Source organism: Lingula anatina, chromosome 2 (genome assembly GCF_051362555.1).
Source record: "Lingula anatina isolate TDL-2025a chromosome 2, LinAna3.0, whole genome shotgun sequence".
Lineage (NCBI taxonomy): Eukaryota > Metazoa > Brachiopoda > Lingulata > Lingulida > Lingulidae > Lingula > Lingula anatina.
In genome coordinates, this window is record NC_141768.1 from 34,986,942 (window position 1) to 35,006,266 (window position 19,325).

At 34.9% G+C, this 19,325-nt stretch overlaps 3 protein-coding genes and 1 long non-coding RNA gene across 5 annotated transcripts in view; 2 read left to right on the plus strand and 2 right to left on the minus strand.

Annotated features, from left to right (window-relative positions):
• The window catches only part of LOC106163017 (anaphase-promoting complex subunit 1), a 33,686-nt gene extending 28,923 nt beyond the window's left edge, over window positions 1-4,763 (minus strand). Inside the window, exons 1-10 of one of the 2 annotated variants that reach the window (XM_013540483.2) lie at window positions 4,686-4,763; window positions 3,999-4,208; window positions 3,602-3,751; window positions 3,265-3,340; window positions 2,889-2,983; window positions 2,430-2,509; window positions 2,092-2,168; window positions 1,363-1,508; window positions 788-1,026; window positions 205-411 (exon numbers count right to left, since the gene is read on the minus strand). In XM_013540483.2, the coding sequence (XP_013395937.2) occupies window positions 205-411; window positions 788-1,026; window positions 1,363-1,508; window positions 2,092-2,168; window positions 2,430-2,509; window positions 2,889-2,983; window positions 3,265-3,340; window positions 3,602-3,751; window positions 3,999-4,163 (1,235 nt within the window). In that variant the 5' untranslated portion in view covers window positions 4,164-4,208; window positions 4,686-4,763. Of the gene's footprint in view, window positions 1-204; window positions 412-787; window positions 1,027-1,362; window positions 1,509-2,091; window positions 2,169-2,429; window positions 2,510-2,888; window positions 2,984-3,264; window positions 3,341-3,601; window positions 3,752-3,998; window positions 4,209-4,601 lie in introns of both variants that reach the window. The other variant, XM_087005137.1, reaches the window with a different exon arrangement.
• Window positions 4,764-4,920: 157 nt separating this feature from the next.
• Window positions 4,921-11,492, plus strand: LOC106163014 (ADP-dependent glucokinase-like). Its single transcript, XM_013540479.2, has 5 exons — window positions 4,921-5,349; window positions 5,713-5,903; window positions 6,147-6,243; window positions 7,089-7,225; window positions 7,595-11,492. Exons 1-5 carry the CDS (start codon window positions 5,009-5,011, stop codon window positions 8,260-8,262), a joined length of 1,434 nt encoding a protein of 477 aa, XP_013395933.2. The 5' UTR covers window positions 4,921-5,008; the 3' UTR covers window positions 8,263-11,492.
• A 977-nt stretch (window positions 11,493-12,469) lies between these two features.
• Window positions 12,470-13,988, minus strand: LOC106163018 (uncharacterized). The gene is made up of 3 exons (XR_015332952.1): window positions 13,642-13,988; window positions 13,208-13,402; window positions 12,470-12,653 (listed from the first exon to the last, which is right to left on the minus strand). It is a non-coding gene; the product is annotated as an uncharacterized LOC106163018 (long non-coding RNA).
• A 964-nt stretch (window positions 13,989-14,952) lies between these two features.
• LOC106163013 (ADP-dependent glucokinase-like) lies at window positions 14,953-18,960 on the plus strand. Its single transcript, XM_013540478.2, has 5 exons — window positions 14,953-15,378; window positions 15,779-15,969; window positions 16,204-16,300; window positions 16,529-16,665; window positions 17,032-18,960. The coding sequence occupies exons 1-5, from the start codon at window positions 15,038-15,040 to the stop codon at window positions 17,697-17,699; spliced, it is 1,434 nt and encodes a 477-aa protein (XP_013395932.2). The 5' UTR covers window positions 14,953-15,037; the 3' UTR covers window positions 17,700-18,960.
• Window positions 18,961-19,325: the final 365 nt, after the last annotated feature.

Genomic DNA, 19,325 nt, shown 5'->3' on the forward strand with positions numbered 1-19,325 from the left:
TTTATAACCAAACTGCCATTTAATGGCACTTCTCTTGCCAAAATGAAGAGTTGTTTTGATCCCTTTAAGTATATGTTAAAAAATAAAATCATCATAACGATTAGTTTTATATATGCCTGTTATTGTCTGAATTTGTAAACCTCTTAATATTCGATTTCCACTCAATTCAAGCATTATCAAGAGAATCACAAACACTGTGCCTACCCTCCAGTGATGCCGAGATCCGTCCACACTTGTTCCAGACACACATCAGGCGTCAGGGGCTCCCCCGCCTCGGCACAGGTGTCATTCCAGAGAGTGGTGTTGTGAGTCACTGGGGTACGAGACAGACACGCTGGGGACCGCACTCCAGGAGATGGAGTCTGGAACCTATAGAGACTGTTTGATGCCACAGACGGGGACTGCATTTGACTGAAATGGGACACGTTTGATGTAGTGTTGGATTTGGGCTAGGAATTAAGTTAGAATTTCTTTAAAAAAAATTGTTTTGTTAATATGAATTCTTTTTTCACATCAGTGCTCTAAATTCTTTGTATGCAGGAAATTCTACCTCTGGATACTAGTTTGGAGGGCATTCTCTAGTTAACATATCAATATAGACATCACAGTGTAAAGACAACAATTACAGGTTAGTCCTTTCATGAAGCACACATACAAAGTGTAGCCAATGCATCTACAAAAAAAAAAAAAAAAAGAAAAATAAAAAGCCCTTTAGCAAAGGCAGTTGTCTGAAACAATAAAAGAACATCTTAGAAAACCCATTCAAATGTTTATAAAAAATGCTTACTTGAGTGATGCTGATTGTGTGAGAGATGGACTACTGATAGAGCGTGAAGCAGGAGAGTTGACTCGGCTGGGGTGATTTCTGAATGGTGACATGCTTGAAGATGGTGACAGGCTGGAGAAGGTCACTCTGGACAGGGAACTACTGCTGCTGGAATGACTATGTCCTGGCAGTGGTGTTGTGGCAGCAGACTGGACAGGAAGACTGCCCATCAAGTCCATCCCAGAGGCTGAAAACCCTTCCTGGGTAATAATAGTACTGATGCCTTAAAATATAACTCACCTAAACAATAGCCAGGCAGCTCATTATTTAATAGCAAGCAAAAAATTTTACTTTGTATGCTTCGATTTTTTTTCATCTCAGATACAATTGTGAAGATCATAGACTATGAAAATAAGGGAACAAATAACCCCATTTACTTTTCTAAATTATGTCAAAGACAAGTAAAATTTGATGATCTGGATGAATCACAGATGATAAATAGACTTAATTCAAAAGTTCTAAGTCTTAGAAATAACCCATGGCTTAAACAAATTCAGTGTCATAAAAATAAATCATAAATCTTGATTTACCCTTACCTCTAACTTTGCCCTTCTTATCTTCCATATAGAGTGCACCCCATGTACTGTGTCATACAGCACAGCAAGTGAGGGGTCCTCACTGGTGAACACTATCTGATGGCTGTGGCTGGTCACAAACTGGACCTTTGATGCATTCATGCCACCTAGGAAAATATATAATTTTTAGGATGATGAGTCTTATTGAATATTTGATATATTTTTTATCCATAAGGCCATAACATTCAATACTGGCAACAATGTGTTATATTGTTAAAATTGTTAAAATTATTAGGGTAGTGGGGTTATATAATAAAAGTGCCCTTCTTTGGCCAAATCTAGAACAATCAATATTCTTTGTTGCCTTCTTTCTTGTTGTGAATGGGACTATGAAGGTTTGGGGTACACTGATAGAGGAGACCTAAAAATTGTAGGTTTCATCATTCATATACAGTAATTTAAAACTGTAGCTGTTACAGCACAAAGGTTTTTTTTTTTTGGCAAATCTAAGTTAAAAAAAAATATATATATATATAACCAACTTTTAGCTTTTCTTTATTAACACAACATATTCATAAGCACCAGTGAATTGAAGAAAAAAATGACTCTTGTTGCGTAAAGGGGATTTTTTGCATAAATTAATCCCAACAAAACAATATTAAATTAGATCAAATATGGCAATGAAATCATATCCCTACTCAATCAAAAATATGACATATATTTGTCTGAGCTATATTCCCTCTGTATCACCTGTAGACTTGCTAATGACAGGTGCCAGCTCATCCAGTGGGTGGAGCATAGTGAAGAGGACAGGGAGTGGGGTCACCCTAGACCATACAAACAGAACAATGTATCTGTACTTAAATGCATGAAAATACCCCAAAGAATCAAACTAAATGAATTTTTTTTTACAAAATTTGTAGATTACAAGACTAGTATTAATCTAGGATACATTATTCAAAAGCAAATGTTTAAGATCATTTATATATATATAAAAAAAAACATATATGACAACTGCAAGACTATTCAAACTGATTAAAATACCAATCCCAATGATATTTATAAAAATTATTGTTCATATATATTACCTTTTAGAATTTGCCATCTCTCTGTGTGTCACAGTTCTCTCAAACATCAATCCATTCTTTATAACCCAGGCTCCAGATACCTATCACAAACATCAATATATAGAAACTAGACATCAGTTGTGATGAGCACACCAGAGGAGCAATAGATTGTCACATCTATCCCAGCCCAATTTCCTGACTGACTTAGGGAAATTATTAACTGGTAAAGTATCATTTTAATTTTCAAGCTATAGATAAAAAATTCTGTTCATACCTGAGTTTCATGGATGAAAGTTGTAAAAATTGAAAATTCTGAAAACATAGCTTGCATTTTCTCATTGCTTGAAGACCATATGAAAAATATGATCAAAAAGGAAGACTGAAAATCCTGAAATCAGGCATAATCCTGGAAACTTTCATCTATGGAGTTTGTTCATTATCAATTAATATTTATAATATAAGTATAACAAGGCATTTTACCTGGAATGGCAATGTGGAAATGTAATCTTTTCCCTCGTCAGTGAATACATTCACACACCCAGACTCCACAATACATATACCATGTTCTTTGTGACCTAGTGGCAAAATAAAAACATCTTACAAAATAATTTCTGTTCCAGCAAAATTGCAATTAAAAACAAACTGCTTTTTCATTGTAACTCTCACAAAAACCTTCAGAACATGAGTACTGAAAAGAAAAGATTTGTCAGTGCAAATTATAATTTTAATTTTAAAAGAAAAGTTTAATTTTTATGACACGGTTCTTCATTTAGAAAATGCATATATTGCACATGTTAAGAAGTTATAAGTACTTTAAAATGAACTAAATGTATCGAGTAACATTTGAAATACAAACCTATCATATCTAAGGTATTACTTTTCTGTTCCACATCACTCAGACTGTCAGGTAAAGTAAATGTGCACCACAAGGCCTGAAAATAATTATACAGACAAATAAGTAAAATAAGTACAGTAAAGTAGTTCAAACCATTTCTAAATATTTGCACGTCATAACATATATCCAAATGACAAAATCGTCCTTTTTCCAGATTCAAGAATCCTCCTGTAGGAGTAATTTGCAATCTTTTATCAAAAATGTTTTTCAAATTACATCTTTTCCTAATAGTTTGAAGCTTAAACTTAGTCAACTAAAAGTTAAAACTCCTAAACCAAAACTAAAGGGTATCATTTACCTGCTGTACTGCTGAGTCGACAGTGACAGTTTTAATAACCTTTCTGCTTTCCTCATTCCCTCCCCTGCTCCACACGACAGTGCTTTCCTTGATGTAGAGTTCCTCAATACAATTGTTTGTCACATTTTTCCTCTTGTGCCAGTGCTCCTTCTACGACAAGGAAAAATCAAAAATACATGTCAAAAGATAAAGACTAACATCATTTCATGTTAAGATCTGCTTCCTTTGCAGCACTACATTTGTGTCAAAACTGAATAGGCCGAGAATGTAATTATTTTTTCAGTTATAGTACAATACATGTAAAAAAAGCTTCATGCCGAGCATTTTGATAAAACTTTGCTCAGACATATTTAGGAATAAGTGTGTTATCTCAGACATAAATACCACACATGCTTACTTTTGAGTTTTCGTGTAAGGAAATATCCTTTATTGCTTTCACTAGCGGTATTCCATGTTCCAGTGTTGACGACTTCTTAATCTGCAGCTGTACTTTCCCTGGATGAGCTGCCACATGCCCCCTCCCATATGGTTCAAATTCTTGGGCTTGGTAGGCACCAATCATATCCTGGAGATCCAGTGTGCTTAGTTTGAAAGTACCATTAAACACCTAGAAACAAATTAAAATACACATATAAATAAAATCAAATAGACCACTTTTTAAACTCAAAAGATAAATAAGCTTTTGATATCTACTAGTACATATCTACCCCCCCCCCCCAAAAAAAAAAACATGGTTTTCAGTTTTCACTTTGATCAGTGTCTCTGCTCTTTAAAAATTGTGTTTGTTTTTTTTTTATTTTGGCGTTATAATGTATTACGTGAAACTTCCATCTCGTTCAAACAGGTCGTTTTGGTGGTGAACATCGGAAAAGTGCAATTTAGCAAGGGATATCATCTGTCCCTATCTGATTCTAAAGGGCTTCGGTTAACGCGGTCATGGTGGAACGGTGGCGTGCTTCTTAATTATACAGTTAATGTGCAAGCAACAAGTCCCTATTACCTATATGATGCTGTGTGGATTCTTAAAGCAGTAGTGTAAGAAGATTCAGCATCTGCTTGTTAACGCTGAAAGTGCTGTACTTACTTCATTTGGTGAACGACAAATACAAGGCAAAATTCAATCCTTCGCGCCGCACCACGGACTGAAGACCAATTACCTTCTTTATAAAAATATATAGGTATAATAAAGCAAAATATTTATTAAGATAATTATATTAATTATTTCATAACAATTTAAAAGAAAATATGTACATTGAAATAGAGTGGAAATTCAAGCACCTGTTCCAAATGGTATTTGCTCCGTATCTATGCTTGACCCAAATTAATAATCACAACAAAGCAAGGCACAACGTAGTCAGGGTCTAGGGTGGGCTTAGTCTCTTAAGATTATCCCCAAGACAAAGAGCGATGTCGTTGTTGACGAAGGCCGGTGGTGTTGTTTCCCTTTCAATTTTTGTGGCATTAGTAGCGTATCTGCACCGAAGCTACAATGATAAAATCCTCAACGATCGCTTAGACTCTGTGTTGAGAGGATTGCTTCGCGCAGAGAAAAAAGTTGGCTTTGAAACACGTACTAGAGTTGCAGTTGGATTTGGCGCCTGTGTGGACGGATTTGTTAATGCAACTGATATTTTCCATAACTTAGGTTTCATTCCACCAGATATACCTGAGCATTACAGTGTGATAAGGGACCAAGATGAGCTAGGGAAAGTTTTTTCGTACTTTTTTAGACACGGAGCTGCTGGAGAGTAAGTAACCATAAAAGGACGGAGCACATTGATTGTTTACAAAATAAATAGAGCTGCCCAAAATACAGTTTATCAAGTTACCATCGTATGCAGACATATTACTGAATTGGCTTGATCATAAAGTTGTAATTTTCATATTTTACATTTGCAAGGGCATATGTTAGTCTTAATTCTTTTTTGACAAAGTACTACAAAAACATATGCCATATGGGGTTTTTAAAAGAAAGTACCATGTACATGTACAACTGTATATTTTATTTTTCTTTGTCAAATATAAACATCTTCACAAGCTTGTATGATTCTAAATTTATTTAAGTAAGATGAAATATATTCATTACCGTATTCTTTTTTTTTTAACTCCAGGAGATATATTGAAAACAGGACTCTATTTGAATCCATTGTAAATGAGGCAAGGCGGCATTCCTTCACTAGGTGGGCAGTTGGTGGAAATGCTCCTGTGATGGCCCAGAGGTTTGCTAGAGAGGGATGTGAAGTGATGCTTGGAGCCAAAGTTTCTCCCCATCTTGCTGGCCTATTGGGATCAAATATTAAAAGTCAGTTCTCAGCAAACAGACCTCAAGTGCAATTTAGTGTGTGTGTGTGTGTGTTTTTTTTTTTTCAGAATATCTGCTTCATAATTTTCGTTTTTATCTACAGTTGTAGCATAAGTTTGTTGTGTAATTTTTTCAACATTATACATACTTAACAGTTTTTTTTATATAATCAGGTCCATGCTTGCAGGATGGATCCTTTTTCGAATGAAATAGAATTGGCATGCTATTTTTTTTGCTTTTTAGTTGCTGGAGATACAATAGATGATGAGGACATCCACATAGCCTTAGAATATGCTACAGGGACATCTTGGGGTAACTTCAAATCTCCTAGGGCAAACAGGTGTGTTGAAAAATTCACATAAAACGAATGGAAGGCATTTAATTTTTCAAATATTTTCTCCCCACAAAGTTTATATTTCTTGTGTAATTAAAGCAATAATAACTCTTCCTTTGAGATTCAAAATTCCGCATGAAATACATTGTAAACAACGCATGGAAATATATTCTATTGTATTTTACCACTAAAACGGCTGTTATTGCAGTAAAACTAAAATCTGTGCTTGTCAATCGGGCTTTCGATGCTTTCATCAAGGCATTCGTTGCTAATGACATTATGGTGTCACGCGGATTCTCGCGTTCATTCGAGACCAAAATAACATATGGCGCCAAATGCATTAATGCGGACGCAGACGTAAGTTGCGAGTTTTTGTATAGTGCGTCGGATAACGAAAAGCCCAGAATGGCACACATTGTGGATATTAATGTATTTTTAACAAAAAGACGAATATATCTCATGAATCTTATATAGTGTTGTTGTTGTCTGCTTTTCCCGCGGTTTTAAGTAGGTCAACAGTGACTATGCGATGTCAGAGAGAGCTCCGTCAGTTAAAATCTCTTAAGAGATTTTAACAAAAAACCGTACGTTTAGGAAAAAAACCCTGGATTAACTTTGAATGCAGGAATGGGGTCGCTGACCATTGGTAAGTACGGGAAAATTGCCGTTTACTCCAGGAAAATCCAATTTTTGGCCAAAATGAAGAGTTATTATGACTTTAAGTTACTGCAATTACTTTTAATATGCCCTCATATTTACAGAGATTTGTCATATGATGATAATGCATGGAATATGAATTTTGCATTTAAGGCAGCAATAATAAATTTTTACCTTTTTATTTTTTTCTTTAGATTTTTTATTCACAGTGACCAGTTTAATCCATACATTGACTCCCTTGAACTGTTCAGCCAAGCAGCAGCTTCTTTCTCTCCCCAACTACTCGTTGTGGGAGGTCTACAAATGATGGATAGTTTTCCTTTCAAGCCAGGTAGATGACTAAATAAGAGGTTGGAAGCACACACAAAACAGCATTTGCATAACAATTAACAAAACTATTTAAGAATTAACACCTATGTACATAGCTTTTGGATAAGAGGAGTGATTTAATTTTTTGTGGTCATTTTTATTAAAGTTATAAAGTAAAATGGCATACTTACACCTGTCACTATATTACATGGGTTAAATACAAATTTATTTAGCATATCTGGTCATTTAGTACAGCACTTTACAGATTTTAAGGGTGTCCTAAAAGCAACAGATTTGATGCTAGGGATATTTAGTGTGGTAGATGTAAAATATGTTTTGGTTCTTATATCGAATTTTTCCAAGAATGTGAGACACATCTTTTTCTTTTCAGGTGTCCGCAAAGAACGCCTACAAAAACTTGGAGAAGTTTTAGCTTCGACTTCTAAGAATACCATGATTCATTTTGAAATGGCCTCATTCAGTGAAGAAGCACTTTTGCAAGATTTGGTAGAGCATGTTATCCCATACTCAGACTCACTGGGGATGAATGAGCAGGAACTGCCCAATTTATTAAGTGCTTTAATGAATGGTACTGCGACATTGATATCAGATGCCTATCCCAGGATTGCTCATGTGCTTGATCAGATGAGAGCCGTGTATAAAATTCTCAGTCAAACATCAGAAAAAAATAATAGGAGAAAACTGACAAGACTCCATGTCCACACCTTGGCTTACCAAGCAATTATAACCACCTCTGGCTCGCCATGGAAGAACACCATGTCTGCTGCTGCTAAGGCCTCGTTAACAGCAAATCGCCATGTCTGCGGGTCCAACTTTATTCATTTGGAAAAAGCAAGGTTAATTATTGATGAATCTTTTGCTGCTAGTCAGGCACATGGAAGCAGAAGGATTTCATTTGAGAATAATCGGCCAGTGTCATGCTGGAAAGAGGGCAACTACGAGTTTTGTGTTGCCCCGGTTCTTGTCTGCACCCAAGTGTTTCAAACTGCTGGAGGTGGGGATAATGTTTCTTCAGCAGGGCTTGCAGTGCAGATTTAGAGGGCAAAGTCCAAAGTCAGTTCAAAATATATAGGGTGGATTGAAATATTACTACTTTAAACCACTGAAGAATTCTCCTTTATAATTCTATGAAATTTCACTTTGTACTACATCAGTGTTGCCTCTGGTGCTTAAAAACTTTCACTCAAAAGCCTTAGTAACATCTGTGTAGTAATCAAAAATAATAGTCGATAAGTGCAATGTTGGAAAGAATCATTGAGAGGTTTCACCTTCAAATTCTTAAAATATCTGATTAATTGATCTCCTTCACACTAGCATAATGCTTTTACACATCTTCTATTTATGTCTTGGCTTCTACCAGGTAGACTTTTCATTACAAACTGTTTTGCTAATCTCTTTTACATTCTTTTATGAAGTCAGACACCATTTGGTGAAATTCATATTATGTGGTCTTGATAGTAGTTAATGTTGACCCATCCTATTGAAGATGGAGGGAATTAAGCATTATTAAAAATGTTAAACCATCACCAGGGAGACTTCAAACTGCTGGATAATGGCAGTGCTTATTATTTAGACTATCATTTTAGTATTCAGTGTCATTTGGATATTTCAGTATCATCTCCCAGAGGTAATACCATGTAAGGTACTGGGTGCGGATTTTGTTGTACTATAGAGAATTATTTTTGAGAACTTGAAATTTAAAGAGGAGTGTATTTTATCTACCCAACACACATCTTGTGTGCAGAAAAGCAATATTTTTATGTACAGACACAGATGTGTCTGTACATATTGCCATCACCTGCGTCTGTCGTCGCCGTCGCTGTCGCCGTCGCCGATGCCGATGCCGTCGCCGTGCACTTTCCTTGTAAACACGATAAGTGGAGGGCAGTTTTACTTTTTGGCTTTATATTTACAGAGCTGATGAATATTCATAAAACGCAGGTCAAGTTCGAAAATCAGCATGATCGGGCCATTATTGTATAAGTTATGCTGTTTTTTCACTTTTCAGCATATATGCATCCCTGTAAACACATTTTAAGGAAAACCGTTAGGCCTGTTGTCATGAAACTCACAGAAGTAATCAATCTTACTAAAACGCAGGTCAAGTTCGAAAATCGGCATGATCGGGCCACTATTTTAGTAGTTATGCTGTTTTTTCATTTTTCAGCATTTATGCAACACCGTAAACACAATATAAGAAAAACAGATGGGCCAATTGTCATTAAACTCACAGGAGTGGTCAATCTTACTAAAATGCAGGTTGAGTTCGAAAATCAGCATAATCGGGGCATTATTTTAGAAGTTAAACTGTTTTTTCACATTGCCTCAGATTCAACTCTTAGGCAATGTTAACAGTCTCATTACTGAACTAATAAGATACGTAAAAGTGTTTGTTTGACATTTCCTGCATCTTTACAATATTGTTAGTTGATTATGTAAAAATGATGGTAAACTTGTTAGCGTGTATTGTGTAATAAAGTGTCAAAAATGGAAATAAACTCATATCATTGCAGTTTGTCAGATTCAATCATTCACTATGTTCAGAATCTCAGAATGGAGGAAATTGGACATTAAACACTATTCTATTGATATTTTTCCCATCTCATCAATTTTCTTAGTTGATCATATAAAAATTGCAGTAAACTGTTTATTTTGTTTTATGTTAAAAAGTGTTAAAAATGGAAATAAACCCATGTCAGAACAGAGCTGTCTTGTTTCACATTTCCTCAGATTCAATTCTTAGGCATGTTAACAGTTTCATTATTTAACTAATAAGACATGTAAAAGTGTTTGTTTGACATTTCCTGCATCTTTACAACATTGTTAGTTGATTATGTAAAAATGATGGTAAACTTGTTATCGTGTATTGTGTTATAAAGTGTCAAAAATGGAAATAAACTCATATCATTGCAGTTTGTCAGATTCAATCATTCACTATGTTCAGAATCTTAGAATGGAGGAAATTGGACATTAAACACTATTCTATTGATATTTTTCCCATCTCATCAATTTTCTCAGTTGATCGTATAAAAATGGCAGTAACCTGTTAATTTTGTTTTATGTTAAAAAAAAATTGTTAAAAATGAAAAAAAAAAAACATTTCAGAACAGTGCTGTCTTGTTTACATTTTGGCATTTTCAAGTTGTGACTTTGAAGTTCCATGGGCCTGAAGACCTTTGCTAGTCACATTTTCTGAATATCCATGATACTTATATTTAATTATTAAAATTGATGGTCATTATGCTGTTAAACATTATGTAATGTTGCATCAAAATTTGAAAAAAACCTATTTTGGGCACTGCTCCCATGATGACCATTTAAGAGAAACCATGTCACTTACTGTTCTCAAACAGTACAGTAAATATGTACAGATGTGTCTGTACATATTGCCATCACCTGTGTCTGTAGTCGCCGTCACTGTCGCTGTCGCCGACGCTGTGCACTTTCATTGTAAACACGATAAGTGGAGGGCAGTTTTACTTTTTGGCTTAATATTTACACCTGATGAATATTCATAAAACGCAGGTCAAGTTCGAAAATCAGCATGATCGGGCCATTATTGTAGAAGTTATGCTGTTTTTTCACTTTTCAGCATATATGCAACACTGTAAACACATTTTAAGGAATGTACTTTTGCATCAGAATTGACAGTAGCCTATTTTGTGCATAGTTATTTCCTGTTTTTTGTCTGTACATTTGACAGCTTTGCTGCCTTGTTTAAATGGTCCAAATTAAGGGTTTGTTAATCATTTACAGATACAATTCAGGGTTATAATGTTGTCTGTTGATTGGTAAGATTTTTTCCTTGACTGTTATATTTAGGTAAAATGATTTTGACATTTAGACATCAGTCAAATTATAGTCTATTTTTATACCTTTTATCCATACAGTTGGGTAAGGTTAAGTGCTTTCAACTCATAACATAATTATGTAATACACGCTTAGCAATATTTTTATAGGCTGAAATGCACAATCATTTACTTTTTAAACAAGAACCCACTGTTAACCATATTGTATTGTTTTCCCAGCAACACTATTTTAAAGTCCCATTTAATTTTTTGTGAATGTTTGTATCTCAACATGTACGTTTCAAAGTGTAAAGACAGTGAACCATTTCATTACCAGAACCTGGTAATTTTAGATGTTTATTGCACTCCAAAGATTTCATTGCATGATTGAGCAATATGTTTGTTAAACAAGAATACCAAGAACATCTGTGATTCAAATTTTACTTTGGAAATGGAATTAAAATAAAGTGCTCAACTTTTTCCCTTTGCAGATATAATTTTTTTCAAATTTTAGGTCATCTTTGAAGTTGGAAATTTTTATTAGATTTCCACCATTTTTCTTTCATGTTGAAAGGCCAGCACACAAACATTACTAAGCCTTTTCATTTAATTCAACTGGAATTGGTCTTCTCATTTTTTCTCTCTATTAAAATACTTCAAATGACTATTTTTTATTTGATTTTATTTACATATTTTTAAAATTATTTTTTGTACTTTGGTTATGACAAGATTCAGCAAACAGTGGAAATTGCAAGATCGAACTCGAGGCCCCTGATAGAACTTGCCATAGAAATGGCCTCGATTTGCAAAATATTAGAAGATAAAATTTACCACTATGACCTGCAGGTAAACCCACTCAGAATGGGATTCATAGAACATTCTGCATCACTTTGTCCTTTAACCTTTATAATTAGTCACTTGCTGTACGAGAAATTTCACAAATAAGAAATGCAGATGTCTCAAGCACAAAGCTTGCCTTCATAATTTATTTGCATATTTCATTTCTTATGCACATCTTACTTCTCCAACACACAGACACCAAGTTTTTCTTCAGTTGGTACATAACAAATCAGCCGTTCATGCCTTCTAATGCAAAAAAGTGTGTCAAATCATTATCTTCCAGTCACAGTTCACAGTGTCAGATAATTTACTTAAAGATCTTGTAATCACAAACTTTCTTGCCACCGAACTCCCCTTCACATTCAAAATATTCCTTGACCATTTTCTTGGTCTCTTCGCTGTCTGGATCAAGCTTCTTCCAACTATACGAGTCATATAGTCAACCTGGAGGTCTGGGCTCAACTGTAACAGAAATTTCATCCATATATTGGCTTCAAAATGTAAAATTCAATTTCAACTCAAGTATATCAATGTATTTTTCTGTCAAGCCCCTATAATGTCTTTTAAAAAGCTTTCAGTGTCTTTAAACAGCGACTTCTTCAATTAGTGTGTAATACCTCCTCAAATCCCATGTCCATGTCACTGGGAGGTCTACGGACTGTCTGGTACAGGGGGATAGGACAAGGAGGTGGAAGACGTGGCCAAAAGAATGCCTGGAACATGGATACTGTTCACTTGTGTGGTGCTTGTATACAGCACTAGGTTACTACCAGGGTCCAGGACCACCATCATGTTTAATGTCTGAAATATTTATGGATTGTGGTTATTGTGTGGCAATTAAAATGCTCCAAACACCATGTTTACTTTAAAGGACTATTCAATATCATACAGCTGAACCAAAGAAAGAATTCTGGAGTATTATATATGTCTTTATATCACATACATATAAATAAATTCATTTCTATCATCAACATCATATCTTAAAGTGCAAAACCCTAAAATTTGCAAAATAAAGGGTTTTTTTTGGAAGCCTACCTCCAATGGATCAACATCCCTGGCACGATAAACTGGGAAGACCTTTGATAACATATTTCTTACCCAAGTTGTTTTTCTGTTGGTCAGTGGTAAATATATCTTACTATTTTGGGGGTGCAAAAGTCATTTTTTATACTGTTTTGGTGATAGAATGTGCTTTGAAGGGACAAAGAGGGTGTTATAAATGACTTCCAAGATATATGTCTGTGAAGTATTTTTGGATATCAAAAAGTGGCAAATCCACCAAAAAAATTCATCCCTGACCTGTATCTTCTAAGTAGCTATAGTCAATCATACAAGTAACAAATGGTAATCCGTACCCATAGATGTTTGGTGTTTTTCTCCCATCCTGAAGAAGCTAGATTATTTCTCACAGGCTTTACAAGATGAGGGGTGTCACTAAAATAGTATACGTTGCAATGAGGAGCAAACATGTTCTGAGCCTTGTATATGCTATTGTGTAGTCTGATCAGATGCTGGATTGGACTTGCTTTGTCACTATATGAAGAAATAACCTGAAATAATTACAAAAAGCTATAAATTTTATGATTTATCAAATGAAAAACGTGAAGATATACAAAATTGCAAAAATTGGGTAAAACCAAATTTGCACAATTACATTTGCCATGTCTGTAGGCTAATGTCCACATGAAATGATTTTAAACAACTACAAGGTATGCAGCTATTAATGACTAGATCTTAAAATGCAGTGCACCTATTCTTGATAACAGTCACTTGAAATAATTCCACATACCTTCGGCTTCAAATTGCACACACACTCTTAAAGTCCAATGCATTGCTCTCCAAGCCATGCAAATGACATCTGGACATGCAATATTCCCAACACAATTTTGAGCACGAATGGATGTAGGACAAACCATCATATTGTTCCTTTTTTGGTACTCCACGTGCTGATAGTAAGGCACAGGCTTATCAGCTGCAGTCCCATAGCTAGCAGCCCCCTCACTTGGGGGCAGCTTGGCATAGGACTGCAACTTGGGGTCAGTGATACCTGGACAAGGATGTGATGATGAGGCCCTAGCATCCTCCAGGTTCTCAATGACACATATTCTGTTAATCTGAAGTTACATTAAAAAAAAAAAAAACAGAGGTTATATTAAAAAAAAAAAAGTAATGATACTAGTCATGGGGAAACTGCCTCCTACTCAGTTCCCATCTATCCACTGGTGTAACAGCAATGGGTGGATTGCTGCAGTGGAAAGCAGGCTCACCATGCTGAACACGTAAAGTGCCATATGCATGATTATGTATAATATATGGTTTAATAACCTTCAATTCAATATCCGTCGTAAGGTATATAAAATCAAGCTGTGATAACAATGACATAATTCTAACCTGCATTTAAGTATAAGGACCTAAGGATTTTTTGGAGTGCAGGACCTGTGGTCCATCAGTACCTGCAAATTAAGTTTTCTCCATGTCTGATAATACACAAAATGGGTTATAATGTCAGTTTTGATGCTATAATACATGCATAACAGCAAAGTGGAAAACAAATTTTAATCATGCACAGTCAACAGGTGGGTTTGGTAACAAGGTGGTTTAAAAAGCACACTGTTGACGACTTTATGTACCGCCATGTCTGTGTCTGTACATAATAACAAAATAGATACATCAAAAAGTAATTTAAAGCATTCAAGCCAGGATTTTCATACCAATAATTCATTGAACCTATTTTCTTGGTTATGTCTCTACTTCGTTAGGATTTGGACAAATATATGATGCTGAGTGGATTCTTTTAGCAGTATAGTGTTAGATTATAAGAAGATTCAGCATCTGCTTGTTAACGCTGAAAGTGCCGTACTTACTTCATTTGGTGAACGACAAATACCAGTGGACAAATACAAGGCAAAATTCAATCCTTGGCGCCGCACCACGGACTGAAGACCAATTACATTATAAAAGTAAATAGTATGATAAAGCGAATTTTGATTAAGATAGTTATATTAATTATTTTATAACCATTCAAAAGAAAACATGTACATTGAAATAGAGTGAAAATTCAAGCACCTGTCCCAAATGGTATTTGCTCCGTATTTATGCTTGACCCAAATAATAATCACAACACACACAGCAAGGCACACCGTAGTAGGATTAGTCTATTAAAATTATCCCCAGTGCAAAGAGCTATGTCGTTATTGACGAAGGCCGGTGGTGTTGTTTCCATTTCAATTTTTGTGGCATTAGTAGCGTATCTGCACCGAAGCTACAATGATAAAATCCTCAACGATCGCTTAGACTCTGTGTTGAGAGGATTGCTTCGTGCGGAGAAAAAAGTTAGCTTTGAAACACGGACTAGAGTTGCAGTTGGATTTGGCGCTTGTGTAGACGGATTTGTTAACGCAACTGATATTTTCCATAACTTAGGCTTCATTCCACCAGATATACCTGAGCATTACAGTGTGATAAGGGACCAAGATGAGCTAGGGAAAGTTTTTTCGTACTTTTTTAGACACGGAGCTGCTGGAGAGTAAGTACGGAACACATTGATTGTTTACAAAATAAATAGAGCTACCCAATATACAGTTTATCAAGTTACCAGCGCATAAAGACATATTTTGAATTAGTTTGATCATAAATGTGTAATTTTCATATTTTACATTTGCAAGGGCATATTATTGTTAATTCTTTTTTGACAAAGTACTATAAAAAAAACATATGCCATGCTGGGTTTTAAAAGAAAATACCAGTACTGTGTGCATGCAACTGTATCTTATATCAAGGAGTTATAACTGTTATAACTCCTTGCTTATATTATTCTTTGTCAATTATAAACATCTTCTTAAAGTTGTTTATTCTAAATTTATGTAAGTAAGATGAAATATATCCCTACCCTTATTTTTTTTATGTCTTTATTTTTTTAACTCCAGGAGATATATTGAAAACAGGACTCTATTTGAATCCATTGTAAATGAGGCAAGGCGGCATTCCTTCACTAGGTGGGCAGTTGGTGGAAATGCGCCAGTGATGGCCCAGAGGTTTGCTAAAGAGGGATGTGAAGTGATGCTTGGAGCCAAAGTTTCTCCCCATCTTGCTGGCCTATTTGAATCAAATATTAAAAGTCAGTTTTGTGCAAACAGGCCTCAAGTGCAATATAGTTTTTTTTCAGAATGTATCAAAATGTCTGTCTCCTGTTGCTTCATAGTTTTTTTTGTCTTTATCTAGCATAAGTTTGTTGTGTAATTTTTTCAAAATTATACATATTTAAGTTTTATAATTGAATTACTAGTAGGGCCATGCTTGCAGGATGGAGCCTTTTTTGAATGAAATAGAATTGGCATTTTTTTCTTTTCAGTTGCTGGAGGTACAATAGACAACGAGGACATCCACATAGCCTTAGAATATGCTACAGGGACATCTTGGGGTAACTTCAAATCTCCAAGGGCCAACAGGTGTGTTGAAATAATTATATACATATAAAACAAATGGAAGGGATTTTTCAAATATTTTCTACCTACAAAGAAAATATATTTTGTGTAATTAAGTTATTGCAATTACATAAAAACTTAAATATAATGTACTCATATTTACAGAGATTTGTCATATGATGATAATGCATGGAATATGAATTTTACATTTGAGGCAGCAGTAATAAATTTTTACCTTTTTTTTTTCTTTAGATTTTGTATTCACAGTGACCAGTTTAATCCATACATTGACTCCCTTGAACTGTTCAGTCAAGCAGCAGCCTCTTTCTCTCCCCAACTACTCGTTGTGGGAGGTCTACAAATGATGGATAGTTTTCCTTTCAAGCCAGGTAGATGACTAAATAAGAGGTTGGAAGCACACACAAAGCAGCATTTGCATAACAATTAACAAAACTATTTAAGAATTAACACTTACGTACCTTTAGAATGAGGGGTGTGATTTAAACTTTTTTGTGGTTATTTTTATTAAAGTTATAAAATAAAATGGCATACTTACACCTGTCACTATATTACATGGGTTAAATACAAATTTATTTAACATATCTAGTCATTTAGTACAGCACTTTACAGATTTTAAGGGTGTCCTAAAAGCAACAGATTTGATGCTTGGGATATTTAGTGTGGTAGATGTAAAATAGATTTTGGATTTTATATCAATTTTTTCCAAGGATGTGAGACACATCTTTTTCTTTCAGGTGTCCGCAAAGAACGCCTACAAAAGCTTGGAGAAGTTTTAGCTACGACTTCTAATAATACCATGATTCATTTTGAAATGGCCTCATTCAGTGAAGAAGCACTTTTGCAAGATTTGGTAGAGCATGTTATCCCATACTCAGACTCACTGGGGATGAATGAGCAGGAACTGCCCAATTTATACAGTGCTTTAATGAATGGTACTGCGACATTAATATCAGATGCCTATCCCAGGATTGCTCATGTGCTTGATCAGATGAGAGCCGTGTATAAAATTCTCAGTCAAACATCAGAAAAAAATAATAGGAGAAAACTGACAAGACTCCATGTCCACACCTTGGCTTACCAAGCAATTATAACCACCTCTGGCTCACCATGGAAGAACACCATGTCTGCTGCTGCTAAGGCCTCGTTAACAGCAAATCGCCATGTCTGCGGGTCCAACTTCATTCATTTGGAAAAAGCAAGGTTAATTATTGATGAATCTTTTGCTGCTAGTCAGGCACATGGAAGCAGAAGGATTTCATTTGAGAATAATCGGCCAGTGTCATGTTGGAAAGAGGGCAACTACGAGTTTTGTGTTGCTCCGGTTCTTGTCTGCACCCAAGTGTTTCAAACTGCTGGAGGTGGGGATAATGTTTCTTCAGCAGGGCTTGCAGTGCAGATTTAGAGGGAAAAGTCCAAAGTCAGTTCAAAATATATAGGGTGGATTGAAAAACTACTACTTTAAACCACTGAAGAATGCTCCTTTATAATTCTATGAAATTTCACTTCGTACTAAATCAGTGTTGCCTCTGGTGCTTTAAAGCTCAAAAGCCTTAGTAACATCTGTGTAGTAATCGAAAATAATAGTTGATAAGTGCAATGTTGGAAAGAATCATTCAGAGGTTTCACCTTCGATTTCTTAAAATATCTGATTAATTGATCTCCTTCACACTAGCATAATGCTTTTACACATCTTCTGTTTATGTCTTGACTTCTACCAGGTAGACTTTTGATTACAAACTGTTTTGTCAATCTCTTTTACATTCTTTTATGAAGTCGGACACCATTTGGTGAAATTCATATTATGTGGTCTTGATTGTAGTTAATGTTGATCCATCCTATTGAAGATGGAGGGAATTAAGCATTATTAAAAATGTTAAACCATCACCAGGGAGACTTCAAACTGCTAGATATTGGCAGTGCTTATTATTTGGACTATCATTTTAGTATTCAGTGTCATTTGGATACTTCAGTATCATCTCCAAGAGGTAATACCATGTAAGGTACTGGGTGTAAATTTTGTTGTACTATAGAGAATTATTTTTGAGAAGGTGAAATTTAAAGAGGAGTGTATTTTATCTACCCAACACACATCTTGTGTGCAAAAAAGCAATATTTTTTAAATGGTCCAAACTAAGGGTTTGTTAATCATTTACAGATACAATTCAGGGTCATAATGTTGTCTGTTGATTGGGAAGATTTTTTCCTTGACTGTTATAAATAGGTAAAATGATTTTGAAATTTAGACATCAGTCAAATTTTAGTCTATTTTTGTACCTTTTATCCATGCAGTGGGATAGGGTTTAGTGCTTTCAACTCATTACATAATTATGTAATACATGCTTAGCAATATTTTTATAGGATAAAATGCACAATCACTTTTTAAATAACCCACTGTTAGCCATATTGTATCGTTGTCCCAGCAATACTATTTTAAAGTCCCATTCAATTTTTTTTGTGAATGTTTGTATCTAAACACGTACGTTTCAAAGGTGTAAAGACAGTGAACCATTTCATTACCAGAACCGGGTAATTTTAGATGTTTATTGCACTCCAAAGATTTCATTGCATGATTGAGCAATATTTTTGTGAAACAAAAATACCAGTAACATCTGTGATTCAAATTTTACATAGGAAATGGAATTAAAATAAAGTGCTCAACTTTTTCCCTTTGTAGTTAATTTTTTTTTCAAATTTCAGGTCATCTTTGAAGTTGGAAAAATTTATTAATTAGATTTCCAACATTTTTCTTTCATGTTGAAAGGCCAGCACACACACACAAACATTACTAAGCCTTTTCATTTAATTCAACTGGAATTGGTCTTCTCTTTTTTATCTCTATTAAAAATACTTTCAATGACTTTTTATTTGATTTTATTTACATATTTTTAAAATTATTTTTTGTACGGTGGTTATGACAAGATTCAGCAAACAGTGGAAATTGCGAGATCGAACTCAAAAGGCCCTTGATAGAACTTGCCATAGAAATGGCCTCGATTTGCAAAATATTAGAAGATAAAATTTACCACTA